Source organism: Borostomias antarcticus (assembly GCF_949987555.1).
Source record: "Borostomias antarcticus genome assembly, chromosome: 1".
Lineage (NCBI taxonomy): Eukaryota > Metazoa > Chordata > Actinopteri > Stomiiformes > Stomiidae > Borostomias > Borostomias antarcticus.
The window spans coordinates 38,424,240-38,441,385 of NC_140234.1; the positions used below are offsets into that span (position 1 = coordinate 38,424,240).

Sequence of the window (17,146 nt, forward strand, 5' to 3'; positions counted from 1 at the left end):
CAGGATCTGGACTGGATGGACGAGACCACCAAGGAGGCCGCTAGAGCCAAGGTCTGAACAAACAACACGACAACAGCACTACACAATACAGCACAACACAACACAGCAGCACTACACAACACAGCACAACACAACACCACCACACAACACAACACAGCATAACACAACACCACACAATATAGCACAGTACAACACAACACAGCACACCAGAACTACACAACACAACAGCACAGCACAGCACAGCACAACACAACAGCACTACACATCACAACACAACAAAGCACTACACAACACAGCACAACACAACAGCACTACACAACAAAGCACTACACAACACAGCACAACACAGCACAACAAAGCACTACACAACAAAGCACTACACAACACAACAGCACTACACAACAAAGCACTACACAACACAGCACAAAACAACACAGCACAACAAAGCACTACACAACACAGCACAACACAACACAGCACAACAGCACTACACAACAGCACTACACAACACAGCACAACAGCACTACACAACACAGCACAGAACAACACAACACAGCACAACACAACAGAACAGCACTACACAATACAGCACAAAACAACACAACCCAGTACAACACAACATACTGTACATCAAACATATTACATTTTTAAACCAAGGGATGGTCCAATAATCCATAAGGGTTTATATTCCTCATCGGAGCATCTCCACTAATGCTTTTAGAAACAGAAGACTTAATCCTTTTAGAGAGAGAAAGAGAGAGAGCTGGATCCAAAGTGCTTTTCTGTAATCCTATTACAAGAGTCTGGGTGATTAGTTAATCATGTGTATGTGTGTGGGGAGGGGGGTAGGAAGGATGACTTTAGTTTGTGTGTGTGTGTGTGTGTGTGAGCGTGTGTGCGTGCGTGTGTGCGGGTGCGTGTATGTGTGTGCACGCTTAACCCCCTCTCTTCCAATCCCTATCCCTTGCAGCTGCAGCATATGATGGTGATGACAGGCTACCCAGACTTCCTACTGCAGCCAGAGCTCATAGACCAGGAATACGGGGTGAGTTTACACTCCTCCTTTCTCTCTCTCTCTCTCTCTCTCTCTCTCTCAATCTGTCTCTCTTTCTCAATCCTCTTCCCCCTGTCATCCGTTTACTTGACATATGCATTTATTTATATATTTCTCTCCCCCAGCCACTGTTTTTACTGTCCTCTCCCTCCCTCCATCCTTCTACATCTCTTCCCCTTCACGTCTCCTTCCCTCCTCCCTCTCCTCCATCCTTCTTCATCTCCTACCCTTCACCATGCCTCCTTCCCTCTCCCCTCTCCTCCAGTTTGACGTTGATGAGAAGACCTACTTCAAGAACATCCTGAACAGCATCAAGTTCAACATCAAGATGTCTGTCAAGAAGATCCACAGGGAAGTGGACAAGACGGCGTGAGTCAGCCAGGCCCTACACATGATAATGAAGTTCATTTTCAAAACTTTATTGTCCACTAGTGTGTTTGTGTGTGTGTGTGTATATATAAATATATATATATATATATATATATATAGAGAGAGAGAGAGAGACAGAAAATTCTATATAAATACAATATATTTAATGTATATATATTAACATACATATAAGAAATTGCAGCCTTGTGTAATTCCATGCAGGACTCAGGTCATGCGCCCCAGCTGTAATCAGCTGACAGCCCGCTGAACAATCAGCATTTTTAATCACTCAATCATTCATCATTCAATCACAGCCCATTCTTCCAACAAGGTCTACTTAAATGACTCCTAGTACACTGCTCTCTGGTACTCCATGCTGTGTACTCACTATTTTGCTGGCGGGCTTGCCTCCACCTCCCGACCTCCCCCCCTCTGGTTCAGTGTCCTGTCCTAGCTCCTAGGTTCACCAGGTCTGGCCTCCACCTCCCTGACCTCCCCGACCTCCCCCCCTCTGGTTCAGTGTCCTGTCCTGGCTCCTAGGCTCACCCGGTCTTGCCTCTCGTTTCCCTTGTTTTGCCCTCGTCTGGGATGTTGTGTCTCGTTCTTTCGTCGCTCCTGATGTCTGCCCTCGTTTTCTGTCGCTTTCCTCTCTGTGTGTTCTTTTGTCTGTGCTGTGTACTGAGGGGCCTACGGCTTTCATGTCCCACATTGTCCTGCTCTGTGTCCCCGTGTGGGGGTGGGGGGGTTGTAGCATGCTGCCTGGCTAATCCAGGGAAGCATTTAGAGCGGAGCCATCAGCACCAAACTTAACTGTGTTCCATTCGTCACAATAAATGGTAATCAGTCTATGACCCTATCTATGTTGAGGTGCACAATCACAAAAGTTTTGCTGCTGCATCTCATTGGCTCGTTTTTGGCAGTTTATAGGCTTCAAGGAAACATTTTTCATTGAGAGAAAATTAAGTTGAAATGGATTAAATTATTTTGCCCGTCATGATTCCGGTGCCCGCAGCACCAAGACTGACACTCAGACTGGATTTCCAGGCTACGCAGCACTAGCCAGCCGAAAGCAGACAGGTTACAGCGAGGCAAAGCAGGCGAAGGGAAATTGAACCGTTTTACATTTTTCCCATATATTTTAAAGTATGAAAAGACCCCAAATGAACACTGTGAGCGTATTCCTTGACTACTAGCCTATATGCGAATTATTCAAACAGTATTTGTTGAATGATTCTGTCCCAAGCTTTCTGAACCATATAAGCGGTTGACCACTGTAACCGTGATCACTATCAGCAGTTTCCACCGTAGTGATCAATGTGACCTGGACAGACGTGATCACTATGAGGTTTCCACTGTACTACTGTAAGTACAGAAACAAGTCACACTGTTAGCTACACTATATGTTTCTGTATAAGCCTTTAGGAGTCAGCTATTTGCCAGATTCTGCTATTAAATGACGCCGGCGTGATTGGGGACTCCCAAGGGTTAGTATTAGTATTCCAAACAGGGTGATGTCCAGTACAGACGTGCTAGCGCCTTCCACACACTCCTGTTTAGCTCAATCACAAGTATGATCCGTTCAATATTCACCTCTCCTCTCTGCTAAGAGAACATGTTCTCCTCCCTCTGTCTCTCCATCAGTCCTCTGCAGTAGCTTCCTCTATCCATCTGCCCTGTCCACGGAGACAACTGTCTATCCGTCTGCCCTGTCCACGGAGACAACTGTCTATCCGTCTGCCCTGTCCACGGAGACAACTGTCTATCCGTCTGCCCTGTCCACGGAGACAACTGTCTATCCGTCTGCCCTGTCCACGGAGACAACTGTCTATCCGTCTGCCCTGTCCACAGAGACAACTGTCTATCCGTCTGCCCTGTCCACAGAGACAACTGTCTATCCGTCTGCCCTGTCCACAGAGACAACTGTCTATCCATCTGCCCTGTCCACGGAGACAACTGTCTATCCATCTGCCCTGTCCACGGAGACAACTGTCTATCCATCTGCCCTGTCCACGGAGACAACTGTCTTTCCTTCTGTAACAAGGGCAGCTCACTGTTTCAAAGTTATTAATTTGAGAGAATTCAGCAAATCGATTGGTCTGGTTTTGAGGTGGAGTCCTCTGCTGTGTTTTCATGTGCAGACAGGAACATTGGCTGTTGAGCCAAATACTGAATCATTTTCATCTGAGGTTTTTGAAAGAAAGAGAGATTGTGGGTTACTTGAAATTCTGTGCAAGTTTCAGCAGGCAGGCTAATCAAACGTGTGTGGAAGAAAGATATGTAAATGGTTTGTGTGTGTGTGTTTATGTGTGTGTGTGTGTGTGTGTGTATATGTGTGTGTGTGTATGTTGTCGTCACATTGACACCTGTTGTACATTGTTTTTCAGGTGGCTCCTTTCCCCTCAGGCCCTTAATGCATATTACCTCCCTAACAAGAACCAAATGGGTGAGTGTGTGAACAGTTACAGTACATGCGCACACGCACACTTGTCCCCACGTTTGCAGCCTCACATCCAGTCTAAACTCAGTTCCCTGTGAGCACAGCTAGGTTACCCTAACCCCTTTGCAGCTGGCTCTAACACTTAGCAGATCTCAGCCCTTCGTCATCTCCCCCTCACCTCCTCAGTCTTGGCCGCTGCTAGCGTTTGTTAGCTTCCTCATGGATTAAATCTCCCACCCAGGAAAATCAATGCTGAGTTAGAGGCAGCAGAGGAGCCAGACAAACACAGTCATCAGCCCCACAAGCTCATTTTTCAGCCCGCCGTCTGGCCTCGCTCCACCTCCATGTCTATCTCCATGTCTTCCTCCATCCCTCCTTCACTTTCCTTTTTCCCTCGCTCCCCTTCCACCTCCCCTCCCTCTTTCTTCATCCCTCACTTCCACCAGCAGCGACTGTGAACCCCCCTCCCCCGTCCGCCTCTTTACCGGCTTCTCTGCTTCTGTCCCTCCCACAGTTTTCCCTGCTGGGATCCTCCAGCCCACTCTCTACGACCCGGACTTCCCCCAGTGAGTACGCTCATGTTCTCTCTTAGTTCATCGCTGATCAGATGTACCCCAGTGAGTACGCTCAAGTTATCTCTTAGTTCATCGCTGATCAGATGTACCCCAGTGAGTACGCTCAAGTTTTCTCTTAGTTCATCACTGATCAGATGTACCCCAGTGAGTACGCTCAAGTTATCTCTTAGTTCATCGCTGATCAGATGTACCCCGATGATGGTAGATTGGTAAATGGACTGCACTTATATAGCGCTTTTATCCAAAGCGCTTGACAATGAAGGCCTCTCATTCACCCATTCACACACATACACACTCCGATGGCGGTAGCTGCCATGCAAGGTGCTAGCCTGTTCATTGGGAGCAATTTGGGGTTCAGTGTCTTGCCCAAGGACACTGTCGTCAGGAGGAGCCGGGATTCGAACCGCCGACCCTACTATCGTTGGATGACCCGCTCTACCTCCTGAGCTACCGTTGCTTCCAGGTCATTGGTTTTGTGAACCACTTATAAAGCCCATACAAGTAGTAAGCTTCTCCCTTAGACCAAGCGCTGTAATGGGATGTATTAATACTAGCCCTACTATCTGTCTCTGGCTATTCAAAACCACCATGGACTTAATACAGAAGGCTAGCACAGCTAAGCTATAACACACTCTGTCTTCCAGCTGTCCCCACCCACACACACACACATACACACTACTGAATCTGAACTATGGGAATGGGGGGTGGGAAGTTATGGGGGGTGGGAAGTGCCACGTTTCGCAGGTCTGCGTGTGAGTGTGTGTGTGTGTGTGTGTGTGTGGGTGGGGACAGCTGGAAGACAGTGTGTTGTAGCTTATCTGTGTAGCTTAGTGAAAAATTAGACACACTCACGCACACACACACACACACACACACACACACACACCTTATCCTTGCAAAGACATAGTTAGGGGATCAGCCAATCAAATCGCTGGGATTTGCATATATCTTTAGCAAAGATAAGGTGTGCGTGTGTCTGTGTGTGTGTGAGTGTGTCTATGTGGAACTTAGTGAAAAATGAGACGCACACACACAGACACACACACACGTTCATTCAAGTGCGAATAAATGAACGTGTGTGTGTGTCTGTGTGTGTGTGCGTCTAATTTTTCACAAGTTCCACATAGACACACGCACACACACACAGACACACACACACTCACACGCAGACCTGCAAAACATGGCACTTCCCACCCCCATATGTATGTACTGTATGTATGTATGTGTGTGTGTGTGTGTGTGCATGGCCAGTGTATCGACTAGCTGTCCGAAAGTCATTTTCCAGACTTCACAGTGTGTGCGGCCGAAGGCTGTCATCCCAGCCCTCCCCATCTGCATGGAGCTCCAGTCAGAGAGGTGTCCATGCTCACTTTAACTGTGGTTTGCGGTTGATGTATGGATGTACAGATCTTTATCAATTCACTGTTGACCTGCCGCGGAGCGGTGTTTATTTATTCATTTTCAAACCAACCGCCTGGAGGCATTACCTGATCAAAGAATGCTGGTGAGAGACAGATGTGTAAACAACCTAAATCAATCTTAAGATGCCTAAAATGTAAATAATAAATTATTTCCCAAGCATGTAGTCTGTAGACAGAAATGGTATTGGTGGTTTATAATTAAACCATTTAGTCTATAGACAGAGATGGTCTTGGTGGTCTATAATGAAACCATGTAGTCTATAGACAGAGGTGGTCTTGGTGGTTTATAATTAAACCATGCAGTCTATAGACAGATGTGGTCTTGGTGGTCTATAATTAAACCATGTAGTCTATAGACAGAAGGTCTACAATTAAACCATGTAGTCTATAGACAGAGATGGTCTTGATGGTCTATAATTAAATCATTGTAGTTTATAGACAGATATGGTCTTGGTGGTCTATAATTAAAAACCACAGTCTATAGACAGAGGTGGTCTTGGTGGTTTATAATTAAACCATGTAGTCTATAGACAGAGATGGTCTTGGTGGTCTATAATTAAACTATGTAGTCTATAGACAGAGATGGTCTACAATTAAATCATGTAGTCTATAGACAGAGATGGTCTTGGTGGTCTATAGTTAAACCATGTAGTCTACAGATAGAGATTGGCTCGGTGGTCTATAATTAAACCATGTAGTCTATAGACAGAGGTGTCTATAATTAAACTATGTAGTCTACAGAGATTATCAAGGTGATCATTGAACCATATAGTTTATAGACAGAGATGGTCTTGGTGGTCTATAATTAAAGCATGTAGTCTATAGGCAGAGATGCTCTTGGTGGTCTATAATTAAACCATGTAGTCTATAGACAGAGGTGGTATACAATTAACCAAAGTAGTCTATAGACAGAGATGGGCATGGTGGTCTATAATTAAACCATGTTGTTTATAGACAGAGATGGTCTTGGTGGTCTGTAATTAAACCACATAGTCTATAGACAGAGATTGTCAATGTGATCATTAAACTATGTAGTCTATAGACAGAGATCGTCTTGGTGGTCTATAATTAAACCATGTAGTCTATAGACAGAGATGGTCTTAGTTGTCTATAATTAAACCATGTAGTTTATAGACATAGATGGTCTTGGTGGTCATGTCAATAAATAAACCATGTAGTCTATAGAGATTGTGTTGGTGGTCTATAATTAAACCATGTAGTCTATAGACAGAGATGGTCTAGGTAGTCTATAATTATTCCCAAACAAGTTGTTTCATTATGCTTAACACTTGAATTTACACTGAGATGATAATATATAGACACTGACCTGAGGCCTGTAGTTGCACAGTGGTTAGAGAATATGGCCAGAGAATAAAAGGTAAGTGGTTAGTGACAGGCCAAGGCACACACTAGTTGTGTTGGATTCAACAACTTATTTTCCTACAGCAGCAGAAGACTTGATTGTATGCCTCCTCTTGTTTTCCAATAATAAGAACAACAATGCATGGATGCTATTCATATATTATTATTCATATTCTACTATCAGTGTCTTTTAAATGTCAACTAATGATTGATTGTCAACTAATGATGCGGTGTCACGCTCACCTCGACTGTGTTCTTTTCACAGTAAATCGTTGAAAAAGCAGTCTTTCAACAGCTGAACAATTTCCTGGCACTAAATAATTGTTTTAATGTCTTCCAGTCAGGTTTTCGACCACACCACAGCACTGAGACTGCTATTGTTAAAGTCCAGGTTAACCCAGTTCAAATTTTTGTTATGAGCTTCACACACCACAGGAAAACATGTCATTAACCACCCAGCCAAATCTGAGTGATTAAAAATGTCGCTAAGTATATAAAATAAGGCTTCAAAATCGGTTAAAAATCAGCAGCATTCTCTGGTCTGAGACTGTGGGGGCGTGTCTGCTGAAGGCACCGAAGCCACACCCAATTGCGTGGGGAGGGGGTGTGGAGGGAAGAACCTGTCAAATAGTACCGTTCTCTGGTCTGCATATTGTCACACTGGCACGCCGTCTCTTTTGTGGTAGGAAGGCACAGCTTTGTGAAAACAGAGAGGAGTTGAAATTACACTTGTCTAATGAGTCAAACGCACAGATGCTTCCTCCTAACCTACCTCCTGACAAACAACACAGGTAAAACTGTAGCTACTCTATACCAACGCGCCAGTGTTACTGCCCTTAGATGCAAAATACAAAAACAGGCAACGAGGAATGTATGAGTCTGTCCCTATTTTCTCCCTGCCACCTCCGGACCCATTCCTATCCCTCCCAGGCGATCCTGTCGTCCCTTGGGATCAATGGAAAAAGTTGTTTAAAATGTACCTTTTAGTCACTGGCTTGAACAGCGCTGATAGCGCGAAGAAGCGTACACTACCGGAGTTGATAATCGGGACAGACTCATCCACTCTCGTTGGCAATGTTATGTGTGAGAATAACGAGCACTCGGCTTCAACTTTCCCGCAACATATCCAACAGAACTGGAATGTTCAGCCAGTAGCCGCCGAGCACCGCTTCACTGGGAGAGGGTGCGTCTTTCTCCAGCTGCAGCTGGTCTACCTAACCATCCCCCTCGCTCCCGCCTCCCGGTGGAGAAATATATTGTAACCATTACCGGTGAACCCATACGCACATCAGGTGCCACAAATATGGCAGGCAGTTTCTGTATAGTTAACGCTTATAGTCATAATATATCATCCGTAACGTTATTTGGTGGGTGGTCGCCTGGTCGGTGCTGCTAGCTATGTTAGCTAGACTAAGGTTATATACACACTCCCATCTGCAACAAGCTACATAGCTAATGTTAGCTATAATTCCTCCTAAGATTACATATAATTCATCATAGCTGACATTACCAAATAAATGTCAAGACACGTTTTGTAGATTAACGTAGCAGTGTATTTTCCTATTGCTTACGTTACCTAGCTAACGTTATAACGTTAATTAGCTATAAGCACACAAGGCAGCGGTGTCGGCACCAAAGGTTGATGCGACAGGAGGAGAATGGAGGCCGGGGAGAGAGATGGTTGGCTCCGCCGAATTCACCAGGACCAGTCGTGAGTCCGTGAAACCCAAAAGCCTCATATTATAATTGCAGAAGCTTTCGGGAGTGAAATGTTTGCTGCAGAGGCGGGCGCTAGCGGTGACAGACTCTGTAACACCATGGCTCTTCAAAAATGCTAACCATTTGCTTCTCATTTCAGCTTTACTCAGGAGTGAAAGAAGGAGACCTTATCATCCCATTCCTGCTGGCATCCAGGAAGGATGCATTTTCGTTTAGTTTTATGCATAGGCATTGCTAACTAAGAAAAACTAGCTAATTCTAGACTGTTGGTTAAAACTAGCTAATTCTAGACTCAAGATTGAGCAGGAGAACCGAAGATTCAAATCCGTTCTAGCTTTATATAGTGTTAGGGCGGGGATATGCTAAGAACACCGCTCTACGTCATCCGGTACCGTTTTAAACCCGCCCAGAAAATCCAGAAATCAAAACTGGTCAAAAACACAAAACTGGTCTAACTTCACAATTCAGTACTACGCATGGTTCATCCCATTTTTACATGTTATCAGCAATGCATCACTAACACATAGAATGTGTTTTCAAGCAAATCTCTGATTTTGGTTAACTGGGACTTTAAGGTCTTCAATGACATCCATTTAAACACAGACAATGGCAGAATTTCAGTCTTAGCATTACTGGATCTCAGCGCTGCATTCGACATGGGTGACCACAACATATTACTAGGCCGACTGGAAAACTGGTTGAGAATTTCTGGCACAGTGCTAGACTGCTAAGACTAAGAAAGTGGATCACATCAATCCAGTTCTGAGGTCCTTACACTGGCTTCCTTTAAATCATTTACTTTAAAATACTGCTGCACTGCCTGTCTGTTTGTTTATAAAGCACTAAATTGTTTAGGGCCAAAATATATTTCTGATCTGCTGCTATGAACCATCCATACCTCTCAGGTCGTCTGGCATAGGTCTGCTTTCTGTCCTCAGAGTTAAAACAAAACATGGAGAAGCAGCATTCAGTTTTTATGCTCCACATACAGTATCTGGAACAAACTTCCATAAAACTGAAGGTCTGCTGCAACTCTCAGTTGTTTTAAATCAATAATGAAGACTTTTCTTTTTGCCACTGCTTTTTATTAAATCAAATAATTATTTGAATGTACACTGCACTGTAACTTTTATTCCAGTATTTTATTTTTTCCTGCATTTAGTTTTAAATGTCCTTTTTTGCATTTAGTTTTATATGACCTTTTATGTGTTTCTTGCACTTTGTCTTGATGCTTTTAATGTCTCATGTAAAGCACTTTGAATTGCTTTGTTGCTGAAATGTGCTATACAAATAAACTTGCCTTGCCTTTTCCGCAGTTGAGCTGCATGGGGCAAGAGAGGAACCACATACCGACTGCTATAGGCTACACTTGTTTATTCTATATTTGATATCAGGATTACTGTACCACTGATACTGTACACACTGTAGTACACACTGTTTGCCATTTATTTTGTGTATGCCATTTTTTATAACAGGCCTGATGTGTGTGAAAAGGGTTAGAGTGGTCTATAGTCGGGGCAAATGATTGAACTTGAATGATTAGCAGTTAATGGATGACTAATTAACTTGCTTGGTTCAAGTTCACCAAGATACAGGTAGTCTCGCATAGCCAGACCTTTCTCCACACTTTTCACACTGTCCAAGTGCTGGAGGAGGTCTGGCTGTACCCCATTATCATTCTGTGGGGGAAAATGAGCTGTATTTAAGCCAACCCAATCATCTTTTCAACAGTGCCCTTGAAAATACTGTGGGAGGATTGGATCTGATTGGTAGCACTGGGATTGAGCAATGTCAATGAGAGGCTTATCTCAAAAACCTCCATGAGCCATACTAGTCTACAGTAGACTACAGTAGACTACTTTGAATGGAACAGTGTTATTGAATGCAGAGCTATGGTACAGTAGTATATGAAAAGCATTTTGCATTGTTGTTCCAGCTCACTCCTTTTCTAACCCACATGTTATAATCATGACAACGTAGACATGAGTAGTGCAGATATTTAAGAAAAGTCAGGGCACTGACAGAATAATTTTTACCTCGACACCAAATTTAAGTACCTCAACACCAAATTTAAGTGGCAAATGCGGTTCTAGTGTTAAATGAAACAAACTGTGCTGTGGACACATTGTAAATTTAAGTGTTCATAAACACAACAAAACGTGTGTTCTGGTCTAGTCTTGTTCTGGAATAATTATAGACCACCAAGACATAATGGTGTTGTCTAGAATTCTGTCTAGAAACAATTCTTTGTCTAGACTATAGGTCTATGGGTCAAAATAATTGCCAAATGGTTTTGATTTAATTTTGTTCAGGAGACCACTAAGACCAAGCACAGGAGCTTCTGTCCAGAGTGGAGACAGAGGGGCGAATTCACTAAAGCAAATTGCGCCCGCTAATTGCACCATTACATTGCGCGTCAGTTGCGCCAGCTATGTGCTCCGTTTTAAAAACCTATTCACTAAAGACATTGCGCTAATAATATCCCAGCGCAAACACGCCCATTCGGTGTTTGCGGCTGAGTGCAATTTGCTGCTGATATAGGAAATGACTATAAATACAGCGCATGCAGCGCAAACAACTCGTATGCATATCATTGGACGATGGCAGACAGAAAGAGAAAAATACGATTCTCAGACCGCGAACTTGAAGTCCTCACGGACGAGGTTCAAAAGCATGCCTCACAGCTTTCCACCAAAAATATGACGGCTACAGCCAAAAATCAGATTTGGGGTTTAATTTCCCAATCAGTCAGTGCCATTTGTGTGTGTAAACGTGGAAGACTGCAAACGGAGGTGGAATGATTTGAAAAGACGAACAAAGGAAAAATTGTCATCTTATGTTATGCAAGTTGCAGCACGATGATCTGGCATACTTTTGGGGGAGTGTATAACATTGCCCCACCGGTACGATCTAGGCATCTAAACGGCTTTTCAGGATTCCAAATGTGCACTCAATCACACCGCGCGTCCTGATGTGAGCCCGGTTGTACGCCGCCTCTCCAACGTTGGAAGGATTACGCACGGGAGTCATCATCCATGGCTGAAGATGATACCTGCCGTCACCTATGATACAAAAGCAAAATATTTTCAAGACCATTCAAATAAAAAAAATATTGTCTAGGCTATGTTTTTATTTATTTATATCTATATCGGCCCCCAGCCGTTCAATGAACAGCTATAGGGAATGCGCAGTTTCGCGTATAGACTATTATACGCACAGTTTCGTGCTATGTAGGCTATTATAAATAAGTATTATTCATTGGGGGAGCTTGGACTCGCTGGGGACGGGTGGAGAGACGCATAGTCAACTGAGCCTCCCCAGACGCGACTTCATCCTCCAGTTGGCTGAAGAGCTGCGCGCTCTGGTGTCCAAACAGCTACCGCGGTGGTTCTAGTGTTAAAACAAAAAGTGACCTTCTTCTAAATATTCTCTCACGAACAACATGCCTGGCATTGCGATGCCAAATTCGCCTTGCAACAATCACTGCTGCCATGATCAGCGGAAAGGCTGGCCGCGACACACCCCTTGCGCTTAAATACCACCACGTCTCTGAAAACGCAATTAATTTCACTTTAAATGCGTGAGGCAATTTGCGCCGATTTTTGTGAATTGGGCGGGTTTTGCAATAATGTTAATTTGCATAGAAAGGGGAACATTCTCCGCCCATATTACCTAATTTAAATATGAGCTAATAACACCGGCGCAGAGAAACGCAATGACGAACGCAACGCAGTTAACACCGTATTTCACCCTTTGCGAGGGCTTTGTGAATAGCAAACATAATTTTTGACTTATTTGCACAGGCTTTGCGTCAGGAAAAGCTGCGCAATCCTTTAGTGAATTCGCCCCAGAGTGTGCCAAGGTTGGCCTTCAGCTAAATGCCAAGAAAACGGAGGTAATCATCTACAGCATCCCGGACCATCCCCCTCTAATGACAACAGGAGACACTGCTCTGAAGGAAGTCATACTTCAAATACCTGGGCTCATGGGTCAACTTGTCCGAGGAAGACCTTAAAGTGAGGAAGGTGCTTGCGTGGAAGGCTCTGAACAGCATGGCCAGTGTGAGGAACTCCAACCTCCCCCGGCAAATCAAGCTCAGCTTCTTCTATATGACGGTAGAGTCCGTTCTCCTACTGTATATGTCTGTGAATGCTGGACCCTGAAACCCACCCTGCAGAAGTCCCTTGATGGGTGCTACACCAGAACGCTGCGTGCAGTACTCAACATCAACAAGAACGAGCATGATACCAACAAGCATCTGTATGGGGGGTAACCAGGGGTGAGTGAGGACATAGCAGAAAAGAGAATAAGGCTGGCACGTCACTGCCAGAGACACCAGGAGCTCCCAGCCAGCAAACGGGTGCTGTGTAAGCCAACACATGGGCATCGATTACGAGGGCATCCCATACGTGGACGTACTCATAGACGGATTATGAAATGAAGGGCCCCCCCACCACCCATTTCATTTATCACGTATCATTTGTCCAATGAGACGGCAACCAATTTGAAGATAATTTGAGAAAACTCACTTTAAAAGCAACTTTAACCATCTGGATTTTGACTCAAGGGACCTTAACTCTGTGGAAAGGACTTGCTTTTTGGATTTCTTCCCAAAAGAGTTGAAGGGCCCATATGGAGACAGCCCCTCTAAAGTACCATAAATAAACACTCACTTAAAAAGTATCACGATGGTAGTTTATTGTGATGTCTTCAAAGTGAATATTTAGGCTATTGCTTCAGTTTTTCAGCAGGATTTTGGGGGCTCTGTCATTGACATGAATGACTAAGACCTTTGATTATGTGACAAGAAATGCAAAGGGCCCCCTGAGGCTCGTTGTACGTACTCAAAAAAGATGTGGGAGAGGAAAGTCCTGGCGAGCTGCCAGATGTATGGAGGATCGGGAAGACTGGAAGCGCTGATGGAAGGCTCGTCCGAGCTAGAGAGAGAGAGAGAGAGAGAGAGAGAGAGAGGAGACATTCTCTGAAGTCTATATTTGACAGTTCAGGCTTACTACCCATCCCACACCAGGTTATCAGTCTTGCGTTGCACTGAGAAGCCTGCATGAACAACCAGGTGAAATGAACTGTAACAGTGTTCTACTCCCTCTTGAAGTTGCGAGTGGTGGTGCAGCTGTTTCTGTGCCTTACCACGGTAAAAGTGAAGAACAAATGGATAAAGACCTGTGCATGACCTCATCCCCAGCGCCGATATCAACGTGGGTAGGAAGTGCAGTGTAGTCTGTGTGCAGTGTAACCCTCAGATCAGGCATCCACTCACTGTCCAAAATGTAGTTCATTTAATAGTTTGAACATCACATTTTTCAAAATACTGTACTATTACTACACATCTATAAATGATAAAGTATAATGTGTTTTGCTTGAGGTACAGTGTGATCTATGACACATCCCCCTCTCTCCCCTCTCTGTCCAGGTCTCTGAACTATGGGGGGATAGGAGCCATCATAGGTCATGAGCTGACCCATGGATATGATGACTGGGGTGAGAAAGTGTTTAATACTGCACTCTCAATGTGCCAATTGCTTTTGAAAACCACAAACTCTTCTTTTCATTTTCAGTCATAAGCCCTGCCCTGTCTTGCTTCTAAACTGTCGAGTCTCGTCCTTTGAATGGTAAACATCCCCCAGAACCTTTCCTTCAGAATTCAAATGACACACTGGTACTCATAGACCCGTTTAGACTTGGTTTTAGAATGTGTTTTGGACGATCAGATTCAAAGTGGACAGTGAGACACATCATCGTTTACACCTGTGTCTATCATAAATGCGTCCAGCTGACCACTTGTGTTCGTATATAGTAACCATAGTAACTCACTCACTCCCTCACTGCCTGCCTGAGTGTTGCATAGCTGTTCCATGTAAACAAATAAATAATCAGTCGGTTTGACTTCAAGCAGATTGAAAAAAAGTGTGCACGAAAGCAACCGAAGATGTTCGAAGAATTAATGAACATAGTAGGACTATTCCAACTGTTTAATGAACATAGTAGGACTATTCCAACTGTTTTGATTGATAGATCACAAGTCATTTGTGACTTGAAAAAGAGCACAGGATAAGGCGAAAAAGGAGACAAATGATCCTGCATTGATTCGTCGGGGACACATCAGGAAGCATTAGTGTTTAGACTACTAAAGATATGTGGTCAAATGTGTCCCAGACCACCTCAGCAAGTGGTTTGAGGAAAGGTTTTGGTGTCCGTTTACACTTGTATTTAGCGCTGTCCACTTTGAATTTGATCGTCCAAAACTCACTCTAAAACCAAGTCTAAACAGGGTCATAGTCTCCACTCAAACAGTTTAGAAACAAGTTTTTTCTGGGCAAGGGCATCACTGGATATGAAAGTTCCAGATGGTGTCACTCTCCCTAACCCCGCCCCCACCCTCTTGCCCTTCATCATAGTGATGCAATCGTTCATGTCCCTAGGGGGCCAGTACGATCGCCACGGCAACCTGAAACAGTGGTGGACAGAGGACTCGTACAGGAAGTTTCAGAAGAAGGCTGAGTGCATTGAGAAACTCTACGACAACTTCACAGTCTACGACCAGAGGGTAGGTGTTAAACACACACACACACACACACACACACACACACCGTAAGAATAAAATCAGAGATACACATCTTGAGCCATCTTTCTCTGTGTGCAGGTGAACGGTCGTCTGACCTTGGGGGAGAACATAGCTGACATGGGAGGCCTAAAACTGTCCTACTATGTGAGTATCTAACTGAACCTAATGTTACAGTAGCTCTCTATCATGTGAGTATCTAACTGAACATACTGTTAGCTCTCTATCATGACTGAACATACTGTGTATGTCTGCCAGTGCCTATAAAAACACTGCTAATACAGATGAAAAGCTTCTCGTCTCTTATCTCCCTCTCCGTGTCTCTCCAGGCTTATCAGAAGTGGGTGAGAGAGCATGGTCCAGAGAGACCGCTCCCTGGGCTCAAATACACACATGAACAGCTGCTCTTCATCGCCTTTGCTCAGGTACCTAGTTATGATCCCTTACTATACACCTACTGTAGTTAATACCAACTATAGATACTGTACAGAAGATCTCTAGTTTACAGATACGGTAGTACAGTACATCCGGAAAGTATTCACACTTCTTCACTTTTTCCACATTGTGTTATGTTACAGCCTTCTTCCAAAATGGATTAAATTATTTTTTTCATTAATTAATCAATCTACCCACAATACCCCATAATGACAAAGTGAAAACGTTTTTTTGCTTTGATTTTTTTTTGCAAATGTATTTAAAATAAACACATATGACATACGTACATATTCACACCCTTTACTCAGTACTTTGTTGAGGCACCTTTGGCAGTAATTATAATAATGATTAGTTGATTGCAGTCCACCTGTGGTAAATGCAATTTATTGGACATGACTTGGAAAGCCAGACACCTGTCTATGTACTGTATGTAAAGTAGTACGAACCCACAGTGCATGTGAGAGCCAAAACCAAGCCATGAAGTATTGAAATTGTCTATAGACCTCGGGGACATCTGGGAAAGGGTACAAAAAAATCTGACACACAAATGGTCCCGAAGAACACTGTGGTCTCCACCATTCTTAATTGGTAGAAGTTTGGAACCACCAGGACCCCTCTTAGAGCTGGCCGCCTGGCCAAGCTGAGTAATTGGGAGAGAAAGGCCTTGGTCAGGGAGGTGACCAAGAACCCGATGGTTACTCTGACAGGGCTCCAGTGTTCCTCTGTGGAGATGGGAGAACCTTCCAGAAGGACAACCATCTCTGCAGCACTCCACCAATCAGGCCTTTATGGTAGAGGCCAGACGGAAGACCATGAAAAACAAGATTCTCTGGTCTGATGGAACCAAGATTGAACTCTTTGGCCTGAATGCCAAGCCTCACGTCTGGAGGAAACCAGGCATCACCTGGCTAATACTACCATCCCTACGGTGAAGCATGGCGGTGGCAGCATGGGGATGTTTTTCAGCGGCAGGAACTGGGAGACTAGTCAGGATTGAAGGAAATATGAACAGAGCAAAGTACAGAGAGATCCTTGATGAAAACCTGCACCAGAGCACTCAGGACCCCAGACTGGGGTGAAGATTTACTTTCCAACAGGACAACGACCCTAAGCACACAGCCAAGGCAACGATGAAGTGGCTTTGGGACAAGTCTGTGAATGTCCTTGAGTGGCCCAGCCAGAGCCCAGACTTGA

The 17,146-nt window shown here is 44.2% G+C and overlaps 1 protein-coding gene across 1 annotated transcript in view; it reads left to right on the forward strand.

Annotated features, from left to right (window-relative positions):
• Positions 1-17,146, forward strand: part of ecel1 (endothelin converting enzyme-like 1) — a gene marked incomplete at both ends in the record, with an annotated part of 57,274 nt that overhangs the window by 37,780 nt on the left and 2,348 nt on the right. Inside the window, 9 exons of the mRNA XM_084438623.1 lie at positions 1-51; positions 971-1,045; positions 1,320-1,423; positions 3,808-3,866; positions 4,375-4,426; positions 14,369-14,436; positions 15,354-15,502; positions 15,599-15,664; positions 15,847-15,942. The exon at positions 1-51 is cut by the window's left edge and continues 48 nt beyond it. Of these exons, the coding sequence (XP_084294749.1) occupies positions 1-51; positions 971-1,045; positions 1,320-1,423; positions 3,808-3,866; positions 4,375-4,426; positions 14,369-14,436; positions 15,354-15,502; positions 15,599-15,664; positions 15,847-15,942 (720 nt within the window). The remainder of the gene's footprint in view (positions 52-970; positions 1,046-1,319; positions 1,424-3,807; positions 3,867-4,374; positions 4,427-14,368; positions 14,437-15,353; positions 15,503-15,598; positions 15,665-15,846; positions 15,943-17,146) is intronic.